General features: G+C 32.1%; 1 protein-coding gene across 1 annotated transcript in view; it reads right to left on the bottom strand.

Annotated features, from left to right (window-relative positions):
- The window catches only part of Glut4EF (Glucose transporter 4 enhancer factor), a 74,528-nt gene that overhangs the window by 12,288 nt on the left and 37,141 nt on the right, over window positions 1-25,099 (bottom strand). Inside the window, exons 3-4 of the mRNA XM_070634545.1 lie at window positions 22,561-22,697; window positions 22,069-22,352 (exon numbers count right to left, since the gene is read on the bottom strand). Of these exons, the coding sequence (XP_070490646.1) occupies window positions 22,069-22,352; window positions 22,561-22,697 (421 nt within the window). The remainder of the gene's footprint in view (window positions 1-22,068; window positions 22,353-22,560; window positions 22,698-25,099) is intronic.

Genomic DNA, 25,099 nt, shown 5'->3' with positions numbered 1-25,099 from the left:
ATTATCTGTTCCTACCAACCCAGCTATCGACAATTTTAATCCAATCCTCACTTTTTCATTTAGATGTACTTTATATCTCATTCAAAATTATTTGCACAAGTAGTTAGTGAATGAATGATGACACAAAAACAGAAATTGAGGATGAATCCTTGAACTAGTTCTACTTTTTCAGCTTTTATACTCTCTTTTTTTTAAATTAAGTATAAAAATTTTTCATGTACTTTTCATTGCTCATGAGAAAATCCTTGAAAGTGTCGAGGGATGTACCAATGTCAATTTTCCATAATGCACAGAGCAGCATAGAGTAGCATTAAAGATTGTATATGAAGGTAGAAGTTTGTTTTAAAATTGAGGACACAATACCGGCCGGTAGTTTATTGGGGTGCATGCTCAGTTCTGCTATTATATAAATTTTAACCTAGTTTTATTAACCAATAGTTGTTGCTTGCATTTTTCAAGAGGGAGTATGAACCTTAATAGAAGAATTTTTTTATTCTGCTATGTGCAGTATGTGGAGCTTCTTCATTTATATTATCGCATCGAAACTAGGTCAAGCTTTATATTTTGCTTTTCGCTGCAGCTAAATGACTCGGTTTTATTTTACATGAGCATGTACTTTAGTAAATAAGACTTGCACATTACCGGTACCATCCTATGCTCTACTGATCTACTGACCCAATATATAATGTATGTTGTTATTTTACATCATATCCTTTTACAATCCTGGCAAAAAAAAAACATTAACTGCAATCATTTATGACTACTTAAAATCAGGTCATCACGGTATTGCATGATGACTTATAGGCAATAAATTGAAAGGAATTGAAATTTTTTTCAATATCAACCGCCATATTTTTTTCACATTCGTAGAAAATTCATTTTGGCTTGTTCCCGGCACCGAAAATACCGAACATAAAAAACCGGGAATAATGTCAAATGAAAGTCAAAGATTCCTGTGTGTGTATTGTGCGTAAAAATTGTATTCTAAGCCGAAAGTACGCAATAAAAACTCCATTTTACTCGCAAAAGAAGGGAAAAAAACTTCCAAAAAGGAATGAAAATTTGTTGTTGTTGTATGGAAAAATTAGGTCAGGAAAATATCGTGTTACATATAAATTTACATCTGTATTAGTTCCATTTACTACTATTAACCTTTTTTTCTTTACATAGTATATGACATGGAATTGGAATATAAAAAAGGGGAGAGTAGGAAAAAATGTTGGAGTAGCAAAAAAAGAGGGATGAAATTGTGTATATTAATGTACTGTATATAGGGTAGGAATTGTACACAAAGTTTTGGATATAGATTCAAAATTTTTTGTTCATTATATTGATAATATCTTTATGCAATTATCAGATGGCCTCAAACTAGAGGATTAATTATTTTAGATACTTTACTTCGTCATTGTATTAATGTGTTATCATAATTAATAACTTAACACCATACTGTGGCATGTTGAGAGGGGAGTTGTACGGTAGTGATTTCTTGTTATTTACTGTGATAGTCCCCTTGGTAACCATGAGTAGGAAATTGATGATATTTGGGTAGTTAAGGCTTTAACTGCGATTTTGTTTGGTTACTAGGACAGTGTTGCTCAAGCTATGCTCTAAGAAACACTTAATATCCAACATTTTTGAGCTTTTAACCCGAATTTTCACCATAAATTGGCCAACCTTACTCAATTTTAGATTCTTGTCCATAGAAAATTATTATTAAATTTTGTATCTGTCATTAACTTAAAAATTGAAGAATTTGGGAACTAAAACCCAATAAATCCACATTTTCATTCCCATCACTGCCATCACCCATCAACATTCCCCAAAATAAAAATATTAATCATATGCGTAGCACATTCACGACTTTTTACATAACTCATTTTTTGACAGAAAGGAAGGCGAGTTCAAGGGGAAGTAGAGCCACAAGGCCAATGGGAAAATTTAATTGATGGTCAAAAAGCTCCCGTATTTTTGGGTTATGCTAGAGCTATGCTTTATGTCGAGTGTATATTTATCCAATCAAGGACAGATTCTTTAAGGAATTATATTGAAATATTTAAATGACATGAGCAGTGTGTGTATAAAATATGAATAAAAATTGGGTATTTTGTGGATTGTAGCTGAATTTTATTGAATTTTGGGTATGGGAATGGGAATGGGGATGTTGAATGATTTTTTGTTTAGTTGTAGGCCCCTTTAATCCAGCTTAAGGCACTTAATTCTTAAAATCTACTCAGTTTAATCCTCAAGACGTAAATTTCGAAGTTCATTTAACTAGAAAACTTCCATATCCTACAGCTATATAAGTTCAAATCACATAAATTCATCAGAATCTCTCAAACTTCAAAGAACTCAATTTCAATAGAATTTCACATCAAAAAAAGAAGTTAATGAAAATAAGGCATTAAGACTGTATGTTTTGACAAGTTTTGGCAATCAACAAGAAAAAACTTTCAAAAGAAGAAGCATGCAACCCTGACTGAAATTTCCAAGTCAAACAAAAGTAAAATTATACTTTTTTATTTGATATAAAAATGTAATATGCAGAAGGTCTTACATGACTTTAATATCAAATTTCTCTCGTTTGAAAAAAACAATAAAAATTCATTCCTTTACTGCAAGTACACATCATTGAGATGGATATACGCTGAAGGACTCAAAACATTCTCTCTCTCTCTCTTTCTCTATTTATAGACAGCAAAATATGAAAATCAATAAATTTATTCACTGGAAAAATCAGTTTATATTGTCAAATTTTCATATGTCATTGAATAATGGCTTAGGGAATTACGAAGGCTTTTTAAATACCAATTAAAATGTAAATTTTCAAAATCACATTCTTCATATAAGCCGCAACCATAAAAATGTTTATCGTTAAATATGAACAAAAGCTAATGTTTTTGTGGTCTTTTTTTATTCATCTGCATTCTTTGTTGCTTATTGGAAAGAATCGCACATAAAATTGGCATTCAATTGACCATTTTTCATTTGAGGAACGGTTAATGTATTATGGATGTGATTAGTATTCATGTGAAATACACCTATTGGATTGTTAATAAGTTATGAAGTTATCCTGGTTGTTAAGTTTGTTTTGAAGGCAGCAGAGCCAGCAGAGCTTGAAGTTAACTTGAATTTTGTATTGAAAAGTTGATTTTAGGTGTTTTTACTCAATGCTCGTCTCCAATTAGACTTTAAAAACTCTAACTAGGTTTTGCGACTTGATACTGAATTATTCCTGCTTATGCGCCATTTAGGTATGATTCTTAAGTGCGTACAACCTAACTTGAGACTCTAGCATCAACCCAACTTCTCATTCTACCCATAAATCCCATTTTGAAGCATATATTGATCGATTGATGGATGAATCCATATTCAGTACAAAAAAAGAAGCAATCCTTCAATTTTCTATAATTTCTATTCAAATATTCCAATCCCTGCTTCCCCTTCCTATCCCAAATTGTTCCTTATTTACCGTAAAAAAAATCCAAAACGCCCCTATATTTAAGTAAGGAACAGCAAATTCATATTTTTCGCCGATTTCATCAAGGCGAAAGCTCACAGCACTAAGAAAGAAATGAAAAAAATCGATTCTATTCCAGATAGAAGAAAGGAAACAAAGGAAAAAAACATTATGAACCTCCTCATAACAGCAATTACGGCATTATTACGCATAGATGCCAAATAAAGCTATTCTTATTTTAGAAAAATTTTTTTCTTTATTGCGTAGTTCCACAAAAAAATGCACAATCAACATCATCATCATGTTGAAAAATGTTATCAATATGAGAAGCAGGAAACATTGTCAATAGCAAGGGATAAGTAAAGGAATAAAAAAAAATTTCATTTCCGAGAAATCGGAAAAATTGAAGAAAGAAAATATTCCCAAACGGGCAATGGAGGCAAAAAATACATATATACAGCACAAACTCTACACTATTCAAGTTGGGGAGCAACGTTACATTGTAAGTAGGTTAAAGCAAAGAACTATTTAACTGTTTATACTGGCTGTTTTCATTCCATGCTCACTCATGTGTCATCTTCAATGTTTTATTTATTCTTGTGGAAATGATTCTAACCAATACAGCTATACAGTCAGCTGTTAATGTATGTGTTAAAGTTCTTTATATTTTTAATGTTGCGCAACATATACAAGTCATCTGTAACTGTGTGCATGTTTTACTCTCTGTTCTCAATTATTTTTTGTTGCCGGCATTCTGAGCACATAGAATATTCTTATGTTTACTTTTTTTTCTATATTTTGAAACTGTGGCGCGCAAATACAGTAAAAAATTTTCGTATGTATACTTCCATATGATCGATCAATACAATGTTGATGATTTCTTTTCATTCTTTTACTTCTGTTTCTTAAAAAACGAAAAAAATTGAACGAAAAAGGACGAAGATTAATTTTTTCGGTCTCTTTCTGGCTTACTTCTTTTTATTGAGGCATAAGTCGTCATGTGTTTTTTGTTGATATTTTGGATGCTCTTTAAAAATTCCAAATAATGATTAAAAATTCATGAGAAATTTTGGTTGTCGGAACGGAACTAAATAAGAAGGTACAAAAGTCAAAGTAATTGTTATTGTTAATGACTTCCACTAAGTTCATGAATTTCGGGTCGATTTTAGGCTGAATACTAATTCTCTCATTTATCTCTATCTCTCTCTCAACTTCCTTTGATTCTTTTGATACCCACTCGGCTAGGTATTCACGATAACTGCGTAATATCCAAAAAAGAAGAAAAATTTTCATCGAAAATATGTTTTTCAATATACAGCAATGATGAATATAGTATAAAAGCATCTCAAGTGTGGGTGGGTGAGAAGATGTGAAAATTTTGCGCCTAAATATGGGTTGGGAGGGATTGAATCTGTGCCGCAGAATTTTTGTGACGTCGTTATTTTTCTTTTTTTCTTTCCTTCCCTGCACGCTCGACTTAATGGGAGAATCTCTGATTCTTTTTCCTTTACGAAGGGATAGAAAATGATGAAATTTTGAAATCTTTTTGCGTCGTTTATTTGATGTGCATTCTGTGCACTTTATATTTTGATATACAATAAGGAGAACTAGTTTGCAGTTTGTAATTGTTGAGGTAGAGCATGTTAGGAATGATTAGAACTCTTTTAATTGATGTTTTTAGAATTTTGAAACTTTAACGACTTTTTGAAATTTAAATTTGGTTGGAAGATTTCATAGTTTAACACCCTTTGAGATTTGAATAGTTTAAGAAATTTATCCGCTTTTTAAAGTTCGAATTTAAGCCCTTCAAGTTGAAAACTCAAAATTTTTCATAGTTTAACGCACTTTAAAATTGAAATTCGTAGTTTAACGCCCTTTAATAATTAAAATTCACTTTATTTCCTCAAAAATACTCAAATTAACAATCCAACAAATAGAAAACAAACAACTTATACATTCCAAAAATGCATTAACCTGTTAATCAGCCAAAATATATACAGTAATATGCATTACTGCAATGGGCAAATGAGCTAAATAAAAATGCAAAATGGAAGGTGGCACACAAGTAAATTTAATTTCAAAAAAAGAAAAAAATAATTATTTTAAGTAACAGCAGTAAGTAAAAAAAGGAGTGAAAAAGAAGAAAGAAAAAAAAAATTTGTTATTTTTAGAAAATACAGCAACTTTGTTAATGTGTCCACTGACTATGTGCTGATGATGTTAGCAAAGTATAATTTAAATATAGCAAACATTTTAATGCATCACACGTATTATGTCGTGTCTTTCATAATTTTGTTCTTCTATGCCTTGCTACGAAAGCCAACAAAACGCACTTTAAATTTAAATATGTAGCTACACATGAGTTGACTTTTTTGAAGTTTGTCACTACATAATTCTTTTTTTTTCATTCTGGATTGGAGCGTACGTAAAAATTACGGTTCATATATCGGAATATAAAGTATATAGTATAATGAACTTTTTGTTCAGACTGGGTTCAGGCTATTCTATTTTAATTGTCGTGTATGGTATTTCCTTTAGAATAAATTAAAAAAAAAAATGTTGGAGTAATTAGCTAGTAGGGTCCAATGTGACTTTATGTCCATTGTATATGCTTAATAATATTTTGTTTGATAATAAAATGCTCGGTAGAATTCACTTTATTTGTTCCAATAAATTACACGCAATTCTGTCTATATTTATTATTAAATTATGCTATGTATGCTAAGCAATTCAAGCATTACCAATTTCTGGGAGAGAGAGTATGAATAGCTTACGGTTCCGGACTATCTATATCTATTACAACAACAAAAAAATCAGTCACAATGACGTCACTTTAATTATCATTTATGATCACTATGCATTTCAAATGACTCATAGACTCGTCATACCTAAATTATTTCATCCGAAAAATGCCAGCCGAGCAGGCAAACAACATCACTACGTCGTTTACAACTCGATGACGTCACGAAGATAAGACGAAAAATTTTTGCAAAAAAAAAATGAGTGAATGGAGATTTTTTTTACGTAGGCGTTGCGTGAGTGTAGTAATGTCATGAAGGGTATGGGAGGAAATGCTCCCATAATTATACAGAACAAAAGCAATATGTTTTTCCAATGCGTGGGGGCAGAATCGAGAAAAACGTCTCTGTGTCTATAAATAAACCCCAACATCGGCGCAAGAACTTGCCGTGTGTACGTAGTAAGTAAATATCAAATGGTGGTTGTTGCCGAGTCAGAATGAGAAAAAAATACGCCGGCGATGCTTCGTCAAGTGGAGGGACGATTTGTGAGTGATGTGTGTCTGATTGTATGCTGTTATGTACACAAGGTAGACTAGAGTTCGGAAGTCTAGGTGCTAAAGGATCAGTAGCAACTCTAGAATCACTAAATCCCACCTCTAACTAAGCAGACGTCACTCCCATCCGCCCCATAAATCGAGAAAAAAACAACAATTAATTTCATTACGGACGTAGAGATTCTTCTCGGAACTAACTTGAATGACTCATCAAAAGATATTGAAATGCCGGCATTTACATCATTCATCAATTTTCCAATATGTTTGATATTTCAAATAAATCAAATGACTGAATGACTGTGAGGAGATAATCCACATATGACTTCACATCATCATCAGTTGTAGTGTTATTATTGTTTTAAATTTGATTATGCAATTTACGATTCAGCAGGATGGAATTTTATTTTTTTTTTGAATGATTTTTTATAATTCACGAGTAAGATCGAGTAAGATTGAGAGAAATGAGACGAAACCTTAATGTTTTTTTTTTTGTGTATTTAAAAATAAATATTAAAGACGTAGTAAAGGCATATAGAACAATCTCAATTCAGCATAAAGAAGAAGAGAAAAATGTGTGTTTTTTATTTGTTTGAGTCTTTGAGATAAGATTTCAGTTCACATTAAATTTTGTGTTGTGCGCTGACTATTGCCATCTCGACTGTGCATGCACATGTTGCTATCTCACTCATACTCATCGACCATATGATTTTACCGGTTTCTTTTTATTTGAAAAACTTGCATTGTTGTTATGAAAAAAAAGTGCAATTTTTACTTAGAAATAAATGGGAATTTTAAGGCACTCTAGGACATCTTGTCAAATTCTTCAAATAACAATGACTTGATTGTATTTCATGATAATCATTTCAATCCCTTAACATAGTAAATTCATCGCATTGAAAGAGAAATGACGCATTATGAAAATTCCCCGGCTTTTTACGCTGTATCACATACGTAAGTGTATTAGTGACTGACTGTATGTATTATTTTAATTCTTTATTTTTCTATAAACATTCAGGAGGAGAAAAAAAATATGTAAAAGTTTAATGACCTCTTTTACTACAAAACAACTTCTTTTACGTTCTAGTTTGCTTTCTTTCATGGATAGTTATAGTTTAACTGACCATTGTCATGCAGCAGCAGCACAACAGCGATTCATTAAAGCTGATAAAGGAAACAGAATAGAAGATAATGTTCAATATAAGCCTTTTCAGGTGTTTCACAAAAATAACAAATCTTACGATGATACCCAAAAGAAATGGCAATAAACTGTTTAGTTTTGCGGAACTTATAAGCAATTCAAAATAATTGAAATATTCTATATATATATATGAGTATGAAAATATTATTCCAGCATCTATTTATCTATTTTCCAGAGATCTTCTATCAACCGCTATGATCTTATTCACTATAGTCTATAACAAATTTTTCTTCTTTCCAAATATGCTCAATTCTTTTAACATAAATAAATAAAATTTGAATTCTATTTAAATTTATGGATACAAACGATTTTAGCTTGTTTTTCTGATTAAGCAGTTAGTTTTGATGATGCTTTTTCGAATGCCGGTCTTGTTGCATCTTAATTAAATGCTTTAATTAATTAATTTGTTAAATTTCAATTTTGTAAACATCGAAGGGTGTTAAACTATGAAAAATTTCAAATAAATCTAAAACATTCAAATACTAAAAGTCCGTTAGAATCTAAAGTAAATCTCAATTTCACAATATACTGTAACATTTCATAATTATGACACACAAAGTCAATAACAATGCGCTTTAATGCCTCAAAAAGAATCACAGCACATAACAAACAACATCATATGAATACATAACATTAATTCACGTCATGTCTTTTACCCGGTTTATTCCCTTGATATTTATCAGTTTTTAATATACAAAAGACAGAAAATCAGTTGTGGTTGACACATCTCAAACATCACGAGATGCTAGATAATCAGCATGAATTTCATTACTATTGCGTGAACTCTTCCATTTACTAGTGTCAAAAGAACTATGATTTTTCTATGAACGTAAAAAATAATGAAATTTTCCCAAAAGCAAAGTGCATTGCATCGAAATGAACGGAGTAAGCAGTAAGAAGAAGCAAAAAAAAAAATTGAATTGCAACGTGTTTAAAGGTGAATGAATCTTCCAAATTGCAGGCAAAAGAAAGAAAAAAAAAATACTGAGCAGGGAGAAAGAAGTAAAAAGAAAGCTAAGTCTGCACACATCATGATGAGAAGAAGCATTGAATTAAAAATACAAAAAAATTTGCTTCTGTTCCACAAATCCCAAAAAAAAAAAAATGTTCAATGACTTCATGATGCACAATTTAGCAGCAGTGGAGTTAACCCCGAAAAGTATTGGAGACAAATGAACCCATTTTCAAGGCCATGTCCGTGTCATCCACCTTTTACATCGCAGTCGCAAAACTACCATTATCAGCCAACAATGTATGCTCGCTCTCTGTCTCTCCCTTCTGTTTATCGTCAATTCACTTCTTTTGCTGCTCGTGAATCTCTATTATTTTTATGTTCTTTTATTTTTGTGTTTCGTATTGACTATTGACTACATTTGTGGCAGGTCGTAGTCGAGTATGTCCATGTATGATAATGAACAGGCAGAAGGAGCCTCGAAGGAACAGAAGAAGATCATCATCATGTATCACATATATCGTCGCTTGTGTTGTTGAGGGATCGTCTACCTATGATGTCTGTTGGGGATTGAATGTTTGGATGTCTAAGCTGTATGACTACAGAATATCAATTGGAAGTAACAATCCTCAATTCCTCTAATATTCCAAAAATAATGTACATCAATTCGTAAACGACCCCCCTTCTTATTGCTCTTCTTTATTTTGTTTTCATTCGCTTCCAGAGGCCGATGGCACCGATCCATTTTGTTTGTGGTGTATTGAACTCTCCCGTCTTCAAATGCGCTCTATATTATTATTATTTTTATCCCTTCCAACATGCATTTTATTTTTTATTTTTTTATTTATATTTAAAAGGAACAGAATGAAATCCAAATTACATCAAGTTGAATAGGAGAAGTGATCAGCAGTAAGAAAACAACTAGAATTACGTGTGTGTATATAAGAAGAAAAGCCGGGCGAAAAATAGGAGTAAAGAGAGAGAAGCAAACAACAGTAAAATTGTAATAAAGAAGGCAATGAAGATCTTCTTCACCGGCACATTCTTCTTCTTCTTATACCTGCGATTATGGGACATATCTCTGAGGTCTCTCACTCTTGTTCACTCACTCGTCGATTGCGGCCGGCGTATATATACACATATATTATTATGCTTATAGTCTTTGTTTATGAGCAAGGTAATATAAGAGGAACATCGTATAGTAAAATAAAAAAAAAACAACAGGCCTTGTGATCAGCCTCGGTAAAGGTTAATGAACACACTCCTCTTACATTCTGTGTGTTGTATTGGGTATTCTCAGTTGTTTTTTTATATACATATATTTATTATACTATAATACACTCTTTTTAATCTCATTTTTCTTCTGTTTCAAGTGCTTTACAACCTCGAAAAAAAAATTAAATTTATTAAGGCAAAAAAGTAGAATTTTTTTTTGTGTGGCATTATAAAAAATTGTAGCATGAGCTTACTAGCGCATTGAACTTTCTTGAATTCTTTCTGTCCTTCCTTCTTCAATTTTCAGCACTAATTAATGCGTGCTGTTAAGGCCTATTGAAAACTAATTAAATACTTTTGGGTCATTATGTTGAAATGATAAGTCCACATACAAAGAAATGTAAACATAAGCTACCATTAAATAGCTATAAAAAAATTGAAAATCTCTCAAGGGCGTTGCTATTGTTTCCATATCCACAAAAAAAGTAACAATTAGAATCGAGTCATAAATGAGATATTTAAATTGTTATTTTTTATGCTGTCGATAATTTGAACTCATAAAAATATGCACTGGGGGAGACAGCAAGTGACGACTAAGCTGGTATGGAAGTAGGGTTGATTAAGATCACTAAAATACACCTTATTCATGCCTCAACAGCAAAATTCCTTAACATATCAATTGTAGACTTCCAATTGTATATTGACAGCTATGTAGACAGCTCCAGGTGCCACCTAAAGCAAGCAATTGATGATAATTGATGCCTATATGAACTACATCAACATAATACCGATGGAGGTCTTAAAATCTAATTTCTGACAGACGTCACTAAACGATTGACATGAGAATTCCAATATTATCCGTTAAATGCCGAAGGAAGCACTTACATATGATTATTAGTATATGACCCCCGCATCAATAAATTTCTAAGTTTGATACCCAAAAGAAATGACTAATAATATGTTACATCTGCCTACGAAATTGGAGTGAAAGAATGAGATTCGATTGTGGAAGGCACGGCGAGAAATGCTTAAATAATTAACATCATATGTCGTTAAATGCATCTTCCAGCTGATAGCTGGATGGGTGTATGCATGAGAAATATGATTTTCTCTTTATACTGCTGTTTTTTATTATTTATTCTTGACTTTACCTCATGTCCAACATGTGGAAAATCATATGAAACAAACAGCAACAATCAATTGCCGATACATGTTCTCCTCAAAATAAAGAATAATATAACTTACATGTATGGACGTGATGTAAAAATGCAATTGTGTATGTTTTTGTGCATCATCATCATCATATTTGTGCATGTAAAGCGCGCGCGAGTTTCATGAAAGGCAATAAAAGTGTCATTCACCCTCGAAATAATAATAATATAAAGAGGAGAATTTGTGCATTGTACATACATACACATACATTAAAGAAGAAGTGTAAAAGCAACAGAAGCAGCATAAAATATATCCCAGTGGTGTTCCTTTGATTCATTAAAATATAGCCGCTTGATTTTTCATTCCCCCTTTTATTTTTTGACTTATTTTTTTTGCGTCTCTGCTTCCTTTCCAATAAATTGTTTATTACTTTCCTATTGTTCGGTGCATCAAGAGGGGGGAAAAGAAGTAAACAACATAAGAGCATCTCTCTTTTGTCAAAAAATCATGTTTATAGCTTACTCAAATACTCAAATATGTATCGACTGCCGTCTTACGTATTAAGCATAAATTGGGCGCCTTGCAATGTAATTGACCCCGGACATCTTGTGTCAATGAGCTTTTTTGTTTCTCTTTTGAATGTTCTTTTATATTTCATGAACCCAAAAATCATAGTGAGCTCACTTACTAGCATTAAACTGATTGTTGTGTGTATATGGATATAAAAGACTCTTTTGTTGTTTTTTTTTTTCGAGGTGCCATTGACGCTAAGCACAAAAAAAAAATGAGAATTTTTCGCAACACAAAAATGACACAAAATGAGTATCAGTGAACCTACAATGAGTTCATGTACTTCATAGTGTATATTGACAGGTTATTAATTGATGTAATCTAATGAATAATTATATGAACAATAGCACCATTAATTAATGGTATATAATGGAGTTTTTAATCCCTGTCTAATTATTGTAACCGTTACATTTAATCCATCCAATCATCCATCCATCATAACATTCTTTCATCTCATTTCAACTTCTATTTTGAAATTTTTTATATTCGATAGTATCGAAGTAGGAACAATAAGAAGACACGCAAGAGACGGTGAGGAAGAAGAAGAAGGAACGAATATTTTGATGTGTTATAAGCAATTGACCTTCAACGTATTTCAACTTGTTTTTTTTTTCGGTTTAAAGTCTCTCGTTCTCTATACAAATAACCTCAAATGTGTTCTAGTGTATGAGAAACAGTTTGACCGGCTATACACAAATATTGCTGACGTAATCTTGATTCTCGTTGACTCTGGAAATCTCCAAAACAACGAAATTATTTCGTGATATTACTTTAAGTTGTTATGACGGAAAATCCTAGTCTGTGCTGTATACTTTTATGCCGTCATCTTTAATTCATTATTATTTTCTAGAAAATCATTGACAGTGTCGCATTTAATGCATTAATTTGTGATTTTTTGACGTCAATTGACTTCTTGGATTTATGTGAGGATGTACATAACCTCCAAAATTGATAAGCATGTCTAGCAAGCCACCCCTCATGTACCTGTTGTGAGTTCGACTCTTAATATGGATATTTTTGGTAATTAGGCGAGGCAAAAAAAAACTCTCATTAAATTTGTGTTCTGTTGTTGTTGTTGCCTCCAGTCTAGCCACTCAGACAGTTTAACTCGTGTATTGTCATGATAATATATAAATGAGGTTTTTCATACATTTTTTTGAATTTTTTTTTTATGACTTTTTGTCAGAATGAAATTTCGTGAGTGTATATGTTGCCGACTGTATCGCTTTGATTGTTACTTTAGACATTTTATTCTTCATATTTTTTCTGAGATATAGTCATGCATATGATAACATCATCACTGCCACTTTATATGATTTTTTTTTTACTCAAAGCATTTATTGAGAAATTTTTGAATCTTTTTTGTATTTTTTGCATGACGAACGATTACTTCCAGAGAATTTAGACTGTGTAGCATTTCCGATGAAATTGACTAAGCAGTATTAAATGCTTACCAAGGACAGATGTCAAAGTTCGAACTCTGTAAATGCAATTGAACTGAATATGAATGAACTCACAAAAATTTACCCCAAAAAGTCGAAGCTTAAAAGCAGCGATAAATATTCGTGAGGATTTCTTTTTACAGTAACGAAAAACGACACAAAAAAAAGTCATTTTATTTAAAGGTCATTGCTATATTCTATGGAATGCGATCGCATGAAATATGAATGAATCTTCCCATGACAAATCAACACAAAAAATTTAAATCCTCATATCCGAATTTGTAATATCATAGAGATATCGAATTTCTGCTTATGCATTGTTATAATATACAGAATAAAAATTTGTTATGCTAATGTCATGCTCAATGTGAATAAACAAACATGATAAGAATGATTCATCATAATATCTGCAAAATGATATTTTAGAACTTTATGTTGGAAATTGTTGGAACGGAAAAAAATAATGTTTTGATTTTTCATGGCTGATTGTCTATGTCTGAGATTCTTTTGATAAGTTTAAATGCTTTATCTGGATGTCTTTAATGGAATTTTGTGATAAAGTTTCAAATTGACTATTTTATTCATAGTTTCATACCCCGAAATTTTTAAATTGTCTAAAATCGTTAAAATTGATAGTTTTGTCCCCGAAAATCTAAAATAAATCAATTGAAATTCATAGTTTGACACCCTGACAAAATTTAAAGTCTAAATTTGAATCTTATAAATCCGTTAAATTCTTAAATACAAGATTATGCAAATTTTCGGCAATTTAAAGCATGTCAGCTTCCAAAACCTCATAAATTCCAACTCAAATGCATTACACCTGCCAAACTAATAATTTTTATTATCTTTCCCAAAAAAAAGCCATTTCCATTGCACAAAAATTGTCATATTCCAAATGTGCATTCATAAAATCTAAAGATAATACGATCGTGAGACATGCTGCATTTTAAAAGTTAAGAGAACCTTGCTGTGCCTTTATCAAAGACACAAAAAAATGCAAAAAAATTCCGAAAAGGCACTGAAACTCCATAAAAGAAGTAAAAATTGTGCAACGTGCCATTTAATACAAGAATATAATTTAGTTTAAAGTAAAATAATAATATTTATAGCTTTTTGACATATTCCAAGCGTGCTTCACGTGAGCAACAAAACAAAAATATTTTACTGATCCGAAAAGAATTGATTTTTGAAGCCTGCCTGACGTGAGAGGAAAGTTTTTATTGTTTGCGTTCTAAGACTCGTGTATGTTTCATAGTTCAGTAGACAGTATGTCTTGAACTTAATATCGTTAGCTATATTGCTGACTAATTAATAAAATGCTGATTAGTTTTCATTATTTACATCGCAAAATGCACAATTAATGGAAATAACACAGCACATTCTAATCATCCTCATAAATATTATTTTCATCTCTAAATTGTAAACAGAATGATCAGTTGTTAGCATCGTGTAGAGCACAATGACTCCTAAAAATTTCCTATTAGAAACTAAAAATCTAATTTATTACGTTGTATGCACTTGTACTAATATATTGTATTAATTGCAATTGCGTCAGCAACTTTTCACCTGCCATTGAGTATAATCATTGTATGCGCATTTGCGGTGAGTGATATTAAGGTCTATTGTCGTATGAAGAAACGTGATTTTCTGACATTATTTCATGCCATAAATAATTAAATACAAGTCCGGCAAGTGGCAAAAGAAGTTTAACATTTTTTATTTTTAATTAGTCATCACGATGCTCGCAAAAAATTGAACCATTTTCGGTCACTGGCATTGCAATGCGTTTTATAAATAAATTAAATACAAAACTATTGTTATAAGCGCGTGCATCAAATTTATAAGCAAGCTGAAGGCGTCAAGTTGCAATGGAATTTTCCCGAATGCGTTTTTACTTCTCCCTCCCCACCTTCCATTCCTCCCGCGCGCGCCAATGAAAATGCTTAATTTTTTTTAGCATCAAGTAAATAGAATTGGCTTTATGATGAATTACGTTGTTAAAAAACATTGTAATAAGCTGCTGAATGAGATAGCAAACATTACAATTACATTACATGGAGACTGCACATACATGAAACAGAACTTGCAACGCAATTCGGGCTCTACCTCAATGTAGAATTTGTTAAAACCCATAAATACGAAATGGCAACTACTAAAAAAAATTGCGCTCCCCATTTCAATATCGTTCTGTCTCTTTCACTCCTGCAAAGCTTCATCGTAACCTTGAACTGTTCATCGAGTGCATTTTCCTTATCGATTTTTTTTTATTCATTCCTAGCTATAGTTTCGTATGTGCATATAGAGAGACTCTCTGCTTTTTTTTTGCACTTAATCAAGGTCTTTCTTTCTTTTTCCTTCTTTTTCGTCCAATTTTTAATGTTGTTGTTGCCATTGCATTGATTTTTTGTGGTTTATACAGACTTGAAGTAATTTACAATTATTGATAACAAAGGCAAAGTACTTGAATATTTTTAGAAAAGGCCTTCTGGCTGACAATTCGACATTGTTCCTTGCAATCTTATCAAATAAAATTAAACGACATTTTTTCGTCAATTTTACACTTTGAGGCAGTACTGCGCTATTTTTATGTATTCGGTATCAGAAAATAAAGAGCTATCGATGTAGGAAATAAACTTTTCATGGTCATCTACGTCACAGATACAGTTGTCGTTGTTGATCGATCAGGAATGAACAAAATGTTGATTCTCATGTAACAATTGCATTATTGGAAGGGATGGGAAGTGGTTTGGTGGGTATTTCCAGGTATTTAGACTGTAACGTCGAAATTTCTGAGAATTTTCTAGAATTCTAAATAAAATTCAGCATTTTCCCATGAAATACTTGAAAATTGATATCTCTCAGTATCCGTACAATCAAGCTGATTAGTCCAACATATCACAATCATTATTGTACATACTCAATTCAATAACTAGTCTCATTATCGATAAAAATGTCAACATATTCACAAAAACTAAACTAAAACATTTGTCACAATGTTAAATACGTAGTGTTCATGCTGTAATCAAGGTCAGTGAGGCAGTGGCAGGTAGAACTCAATATCTACACATATCTAAGTACTGTATAATAAAAACAGATATTCATAATTGTTTGTGTAGTTATCGTGCTCATGTACTACACACTTTTTTGTCAATCTCACGTTTTGATGACGTCAATTAGACACTCGTCCGAAGTCAGCCATTCCGTGACTTCCTCTGATGATGAAGAGGAATTTATATCTTCAACTTAAATATCCTAAAGAGGATTTTGTGTAATGCAGCTACACCCAGAAAAAATCATTATTTTTTGGCATTGAAAATCATCATCATCATCATCGTCTCTTCCTCTACAAAAATTACTCATACATTGTTAAGCATGCCAACAACAAATGAAAGTCATTAATCAAATTAGTTAAAAATAAGAAGATTATTCAGGTGTGCAATTTACTCTGTCTGGATGTTTTTGATGGTTTAGTTCATTTCATTACCATTTAGAAGGTTGAATTAAATAATGCAGCATATACGTTGTATGAATTTGCTCAAAAAATGTTCTATAGTGCAAAGAATAGAGGAACTGCAATATGCGCTTGTGTAGTGCATGCAACCTTGAAAATTTATATATTTTTTTTTTTCATCATCATCATAGCATTGTTGTTGCAAAACTGAACCCAAGCTTGGTTTTTTTCCTCTCTTCTTTTTCATCATCCAATGCCATTGCCGGTTAGCACACTGAAAATGCACTTGGCACAGGAATCGATAATTTCGTTTGTCTTTAAAAATATAATAAAATTATTTTTTCAAAATGAGAGACGAAAAACCACAAAATAAACTCTTTTGTACCTTAGACTGCGTGGGATGGACAGTACGGCAGAGTTTAATGTCAATAATCATCAACAGAAATGAATTGTTGCTTTAAATTTTTTGTTAATTTTTCACTGCCATGACAAATGACATTCAAGTCATTTTTGTTTTGTTAATTATCATTCTTTTGCACACAGTCTGAGCAGCACAGCAACAAACAAAACAAAAAATCAAGTTTTTTAAAAAGAAATTGTATGACTTAAAAAGAAAACAGCTGATGATTGCACATATCATATGATATGTGACTTGCTACTGCCTTGATATTGTGTGTGTATGAATATGCCACTGCTGCTGCTGCCTTTATTATTCTTTTTTTTTTGCACATGCCGTTGATGAGTGAATGTCGAGTGAGAGAGAGGCTCACTTTTAATAGTCTTTTTTTATTTTGTGCAAGGTCACTTTTTTGCCATTAATTTTATGCATTTGCCGTCTCACTCATACGAACTGCTGCACTGCCTGCACATTTTCATGCATATGTGATACTTAATTTTTATGATTATGATTATTTACAAGACTGCACTTCTGGCTATTCATAAAAAACTGTAAATTCTCACATATTTTTCATCATCCACAGCTAATTTATGAAAATTAAAATCATTTTGTCAAGCTTGTCGCTTGTGCCGAGAATGAGACATTTAATAGCATCCAATAATCCCCCATTTGTCTCAGCTGTGTGCTAACCACACCAAGGAAGTGGACATTGAAGAATTCTCATTGACCTCCAATTTCAAAAAAAAACTGCTGTTTTCATTATTGTCAGCTCAATGAAAAATCGATGCAATACCAACAACAACAACTACACAAATTGGGTTGTGACTCAACTTGAGAATTGCAATATGAAATAAAAAACCGGCTCGTGTACAGCAATTGCATAATCAAATTGCAAAAAGTTTTTATTCTTTTTGTTTATTTCAGCTTGGGTGTAAAAAAAATTTATTTATTCAGTCACAGAATTAGAAGGAATTGACGAATGACATAACAGATTTGAGAGTCTAAATAAAAAACTATATTAAGTTCGTAGTTTAGGTTTGGCATCAAATTGTCTTCTATTTTTATATCAACCCAGCTTTGGGGGTGTGTTGGGATGTTGGGTGACGTTGACGCTGACCTGCCTTAAAATTTAGGAGATTTAATTGTAAGATTTGTGGATTTTGCAGCTAATGCTGCTGTCTAGTAAGGAGAGAGAACTAAAAACTATTCAATATCCGGCTTCCCTAACTGCCACTCACCCCCAATCGCGGAATATTTCAGCGATGATAAAACTATTCAGTTTTGATCATCTCGAAGTTCATTTTTAGAAAATTAAGATATTCAGCTACAGAAAAATAGATATATGAATGAGGCATTTGAGTAGTCAACAACAAATAATCAGCAAATTTGCAGTCTTAGATGCAATTCATATTGAGTGAGAGAAGGAGGAAGAAAAAGAAGAAAAAAAATTAGTGGCACGTGTAGCAAATCTCAATGCCATTTGAAACTACAAATACTTGTATAATTCATAGCGCAAGCGGCTGCCGGTTTTTCTATCTCACTTCCTACACTGCATACTATACTGAATAGTTTATTTGCAATTGCAATTTATACATTTATTATTTTATTTTGCTATTCCTCATATAAATGCTCGATGCACTGCCATTCAATTTTTTTTTTATTATTATTTGCCGGGGTATTTTTTCATGGATTTTAAGCTTAGGCATTAAGTTAAATGAAATGCACACGCTTAATAGTTTTAAACTTTACTGTCTCAGTGCTCCTCTTACTCAACTGACATTTCTTTTCAAATGGCGACGGATTGAGTAATGCCAGACGCAGGTTTTGTACAGCACAAAAAAAAAAATGATGAAAAACATAAAGTCAGTCAGGAATTTTATTTAATACTGTAATTGTCTGATGTAATTTACAGTCCATTTTTAAATGGCTTTAATTGCACATGCAATGAGTAACAGCAGCACCAGCAACAGTAAGAAAAATAGTTAAGAAGTGTCGCAAAAATAATTATTTAATGAAGATTATTAAATAATGCCTTAAATGCCATTGAATTGAGTAGACATGACGACGAATGACGATGATGACAGGCCAATTTTATGCCTTTAAATGTATATGAATCTATAAAAAGGTTAGTGATGCAAAAATGTTCTATAAATGTCCACAATTATGTCCACCACTAAAAATAGCCCCAATTCATATGTATGATAAAGCTCTCGTCAGGCAGTACACGTGTGTGGGAAGTAAAAAATGTGATCTAGAGCAGCAAAAAGAGCAAACAAATAATTATTTGCATCATGCCGCACGATTAACCGCAAAACACTAGAACAAATAATGCGCTTACTTATGGCAACAAAAATCATTATTATTATTCATTTTTGTCCGCACATGCCAAAATAATCTTCATTTAAGTCACTTGAAGGGAAAAAGTCACATTTTTTTTATATTTAAAAAAAATGCCAATCTTGTGCAAATGAAGCTCAAATATGTTAATATGTCTTGACAAATCGTGCCTGAACAGAAATAAAAAAAAAATTTTTATTAAAAACTTAAAGTCATAAAATTTACTTCCAAGTGGCACAGAAAGGGACAACAACAAGAAAAAATTTATTATCGTGTACACGAGACGATTAGGTGACGGGGAAGAATGGAGACACGTGAGTTGGATATTAGCAATGGACGAGTGTGCAAAATAAGCATTTGATGCTTCCCTCTTACTAACTCATTTTCAATGTCATATTATTCATCTGATTCTTTTTTTTGTGTGTGCATTATGGATATATATTGTTGCATTATTTGTTTGTAGGTTTTCTGTTGATTTACATGATCAGATTTGAAAGTTTAGATTGAATGAGTTGCATATTTTGAATTTTGTTTGAGGCAGTGGTGTGGTTAGGGGTATGCTGGGGATTATAATGGCTTTCTGACTTGAAATTGCAATTTTTTGTCTTTAAAGGCTGGTAATCCATAACAGGCAATGGTATGTCCATGATGGCATCACTAATCGGCACCATATGAGCATCCCCACTGTCTGTTCAAAGTAAACCTTAGAAAACTCATGAATTCTTGCAATATGAGTATCAATCAGGTATGTCAACCCTGCCTACCTCCCTGCATCCCATTAATCTTGATCTACTTCAACATTACAAATTTAAATGTCACAACAAATCCCCACAAGCTCAAAAAAAATATAATAAAATTCACTATAAAAGGTCATAATACTACTCATAAAGCACATCTCATCTGGTGTGCATCGATGAAAAAGATTCTAATTTTAAACCATCTACATCACCTACATGTAGATATATTTTAACGAGTAAACTTTGATGCCGCAAAGGAACTAATTGCTCAAGGCACATACATAAGGATGACATAATGTTTTGGATTTTTATTACTTCTCGTTTCATTGAAAAAAGAGAACCGATTTATCTCTCTACATATGTTTAGAATCGTGACGCCATTAAAACAGCTTATTTTTTTTTGCTAACTATCTAAGCTAACCCAACAACTTGTAGATATTTATAGAACTAAAAAATTCAAAAATAACAAAAATCGGCAGCGTCAACAACACAGAAACTTTAAATATTTTTGAAGGTTATCTTCATCAAGTTGTCTTAAATTCCTTTATTATTAGTGCAAATGACTGACATTTTGTATGTAAGTAAAGTAAAGTATGTGGTCATGCAAGCCTGCCTGTCACACAAGATATGCACACATGAGACATGTACATTAATGTTCGGAGGAGCCTCACTACCGATAAGATTCATTTACTAATTTAGAAATCACAGAAATAAAGCAACAAAAAATAAAATATTGTGTGAAGCGATAAGAATGTATTGATAAATTACCCACTAGAACCTCAAAAAAAAAATATTGAAAAAATGTAATTTCCTGCTCGAAATGGATAGAACAAAGTTTCTCACTAATTGATTTTCAATGATTTTCAATGCATTTATTGTGCTGAAACTAAGTGCTTCATTCATTTTCGACTGATTGATTATGTCTAGAAGTCTATTGTTGTTGCTGATTTGCTGTATGAATTTGATTTATTTTTGTAGATAAAGTGAATTTGTTGGATTTAAAATGAATTCAAATTTTATGAAGAATGAGTTGAAATTTTTTGAAATTCATAGTTGAACATCCTGGATTTTGAATTTTAAATGGCCGTTAAATTGTTAATTTGAAGATTCTTAGTTTGATGCATCGAATTTTGAAATTTTGAAAGTCGTTAAAATATTCATTTGGGAATTCCAAGAAAATTCTTAGTTTGACACCCCTGGAATTTTGAATATTCATAGTTCCACACCCCGAATTTCAAATTCCAATCCATTAAACTTTAATTCACGAAATTCAATCGCAATTCAACTTCCTTACAAGAATTTTCGATAACTATCGATAAACTTCCGGACGTGCAAGAAGAAGCAACTCATTTCCTGAATGTTTTATTGCCCAATCGTTAATATTTTTTTTTATCAATATGACATGGAAATGCCGTCAATAAAATACTATTATTATTTTGTAGATCAACCGGCAAACACTTTTTTTTCATTACCAATTCATATATTGTCACAGTTCTTTGATTACTAATGAGCTATGTGCTAATTAAGAATTAACCTTCCAACTTCTATTGGTTGGAAAAAAAATTGTGCCGCAAAAGTGATAACTAGCCATAATTTCACACTTAATAATATTATAAAAAAAATATGGAAATTGTAATTAATTTTTAATCACAATTGACCCAATTGTAAGTATTAATGCGGTAAGTAACGAAGTGGTCTTATCAAAAAAATTATTTTCGAGTTCTCAATTCTATTTTTTGTGGCATTAAAATGTTTTTGTGTTCAGCCACTGATAATTTCTCATCGCTCCAATTTGCAATTTGTATGTGATTAACATGACACATTATAAAAGAAAAAATTAGGAATAAAGTGGCGCTACTCACTCGTCTCTTGCGTGCCATCTCCTCGCCATAATCCATAACGATACCTTCATCTGATGCTGATAATGATGTTGTACGTTGGCCACGTCGTATATGAACTTTAACATTGTGCTGATTGATTTTCAATTTGTGTAGATTTTGTTTAATAATGTACTTTTGTTCATTGCTACTCATGCTACTGCTGCTGACGTTGCCATCATCACTTAATGGTGGTGATGATGATCCACTATATGATGATGATTGAATGCTATCACCAGGGCTAGTACCAAATATAGCACTCTCCCATGCTGTCGTAATAAGGAATAAAATATAAAGGAATAATAAGAAGTCAGAAGATGTACAAAAATTACGCAAATGACTTTTTTTTGTTATTTTAAAAATATTCACGGTTATTGCAAAAGTTCAAGGTATTTTGTTCTGACTGATTGTCAGTTGTATACCCTCAATATGTTCTATTTCTATTTAATTTGTCAATTTTTTGATATTAAGACTCACCTTGACCAAGACGTGGCGAATTAGGTGAACATGAAAGACTCATTAATACCAATGCTGCATTACACTCATCCATATCATCACCATCCAATAAGTATTCACGTTCGTCCTGTGTGTAGGATGTTCGACGCTTACGCGAGCTATTAAATAAATAAGAAGTCAACAATTAATATTAAAAGCATTTTTAGTGATTGCGATGCGCATTAGCCAGAGCAATTGAATCATTTAGTTGTAGCTGTATGTGTGTATATGCAGAAGTTGAATATCAAACTTGAATTTATTTTAATTCCTATAAGCTTCAAATGCCAGGTGATTGTGTAACAAGACATGATATCGGAATAAATTAAACAGCACAGCAACACAAAAAAAGCCGTTTTTAATGTGCCATGTGGAGGAGGAGGAACGGAGCTTGATTTTTTGAATATGATTGAGAGAAACACCTCGATTACCTTGAAATGCTCTACCCTGTGTGTGTATATACATTTTCTGTTTCTTCGTCTCATAAATGCTGCTACAAAAATTTATGGAAAGATGTCTTGTTCCGAAGGTTATTATGACGAAAAAAAAAAATTAACCGGTAGCCAAAAATAAAAACAAAAATAATTCTTTTTGGTGCTTCTGGCTATTGCCATTGCTGCGTAAAATTCACAACCTCTTCCGCAATCGTAAAATAGACCGATTGCTGTTGTTATTGTAAAATTTCAACGGTGAATGTAAATTGTTATTGCTGAATGGACAGAGAGGTACTTGTGTTTAATGAGGTGTTGCTATGAATTTTAAGAAGTTTCTTGTTCCGTTGGATTTTTTTGGGGAATTTAAAGAGCAGCTATGTTGGAAAGAGATTGTTGGTAGAGACTGCAATGCACTAAATTGGGATTGGTGATTGCCAAGCAGTTTTCATCGGTAAATCAAGCTTCAGGCGCCATCTAAGAGAGGCTATGAGTCACAATTGATCTGTACAACAAGCCATGTAAATAAGACAGCAATGATCAGTACTAGACTGCACTTAGTGACTAACTTTGAGTACTATGCTATCCTAAACCCTCTCTAGAAGCTAAAATCTTGTCAATACCTAGCTAATCTCCTTCCAACACCTATCTCCACCACTGCCAATACCAATTCACAACAACAGTTTCTATGCATGTGTAAAGTAACCAGGAAACAGATGAAAGAAAACTAATCACAAGACTAAAACCGGTAAATGAGTTTAAAGCTTTACACAAAAAAAAAAAAAAAATGAGAAACTTTTAAGTGATCTCATGCTGTTAATTGTATATGCAACATTGTGAGGCTGTTACCTCATCCTCATTGTTTTGCTGATATTGGCAATCTTGCGCGCGCATCTCAATGACATTGTCGACTCTCATCGGTAGAAGTAAGTATCCATAGCGCAAAATCAAATGATCAGCAATAACTTTTAATTTGCAATTTAATGAAAAACAACGAGAGCTTTCTTGTTATTCCTTGCCTTTTATCTTTCATGCTAGTTAAATAACTCGCTTAATGAGCCATACTAAATTGAAACAAGCATACACTTATTGCTTTTTTCTCTCTCTCTCGTCTTGCTAGTGAAGGCTTTAGCTGAACTGATATGCTTATAATAAATAAATTTATATCTTCCCCCCTTCTTCCTCATCCTCAACATACAATGTACATTGTGTACATATACTTTCAATCAGTTAACGGAGACCACTTGTCGATGATGAAAGAAAGAGAAGAAATAAAAACATTTAAATTCAGGCATAACAAGAGGTGGATAGAAGAAGAAGTAAAAAATTGCATGAAATGAAACAACGGCAAAAACTTTCACTCAAATCGGCTAAAAATCAAGCTACTTTTCTTTTCATTTTCGTTTCCAACATCATCATTCAATAATTTTTTAAATTTTTTGACGCATGTCTTAGTCAAAATAATGCGAAATTTCCACTTCAACTTGAATGACACTCAACTTTTTTTGAAATGGCTTAATTTGGGGGGTTTTCTGGGCTTTAATTATTGCCGGATTGTTGGATGATTAAAGTGATTTTTTTTTTGAGAAATTTATTAGGTAATGGTGATTATGTTGCGTAAAGTTGATTAATTATTGTGGTTTTCCAAGTGTTGGATATATTTTGATGGTTGCGTAAATTGGAGAATTGTATGAAATATTAGTAGGTTTTGTAGATTTATGACTAAGGCATATAATTAATGAACTTAAGGTGATTATGTAGTTTAAGTTATTTTATTTGATTTGTGAAGGTTCGATTCTTATTGAATCATATTTAATGAACTATAATTACAAGTTTGTGTCAATTTTGGATTGATCTATGGCATATTTCCCAAAATAGACAGTTCTGCACTTAGCAACAGCTATAGCTACCATTAGAATCAGCTCAAGACATCATCTAAGTGACACAATTGTTCAATACAGCAACTGAAGTAATTAAGCAAACCATACTTCATATAAGAAACTCAAAAGCAGATCAATAGCAATCCACAATCAAGTTTAAGTATCTACTCAGCAGACAACCCTCAAGTATTAATCTCTCCAGCCCACTACACA

The sequence above is a fragment of the Chironomus tepperi genome, unplaced genomic scaffold, assembly GCF_022539635.2.
Source record: "Chironomus tepperi strain 1889 unplaced genomic scaffold, CSIRO-AGI_Ctep_v1 contig_85, whole genome shotgun sequence".
Lineage (NCBI taxonomy): Eukaryota > Metazoa > Arthropoda > Insecta > Diptera > Chironomidae > Chironomus > Chironomus tepperi.
Note: the sequence above shows the minus strand (reverse complement) of the source record. Positions and strands in the feature narration are given on the sequence as shown.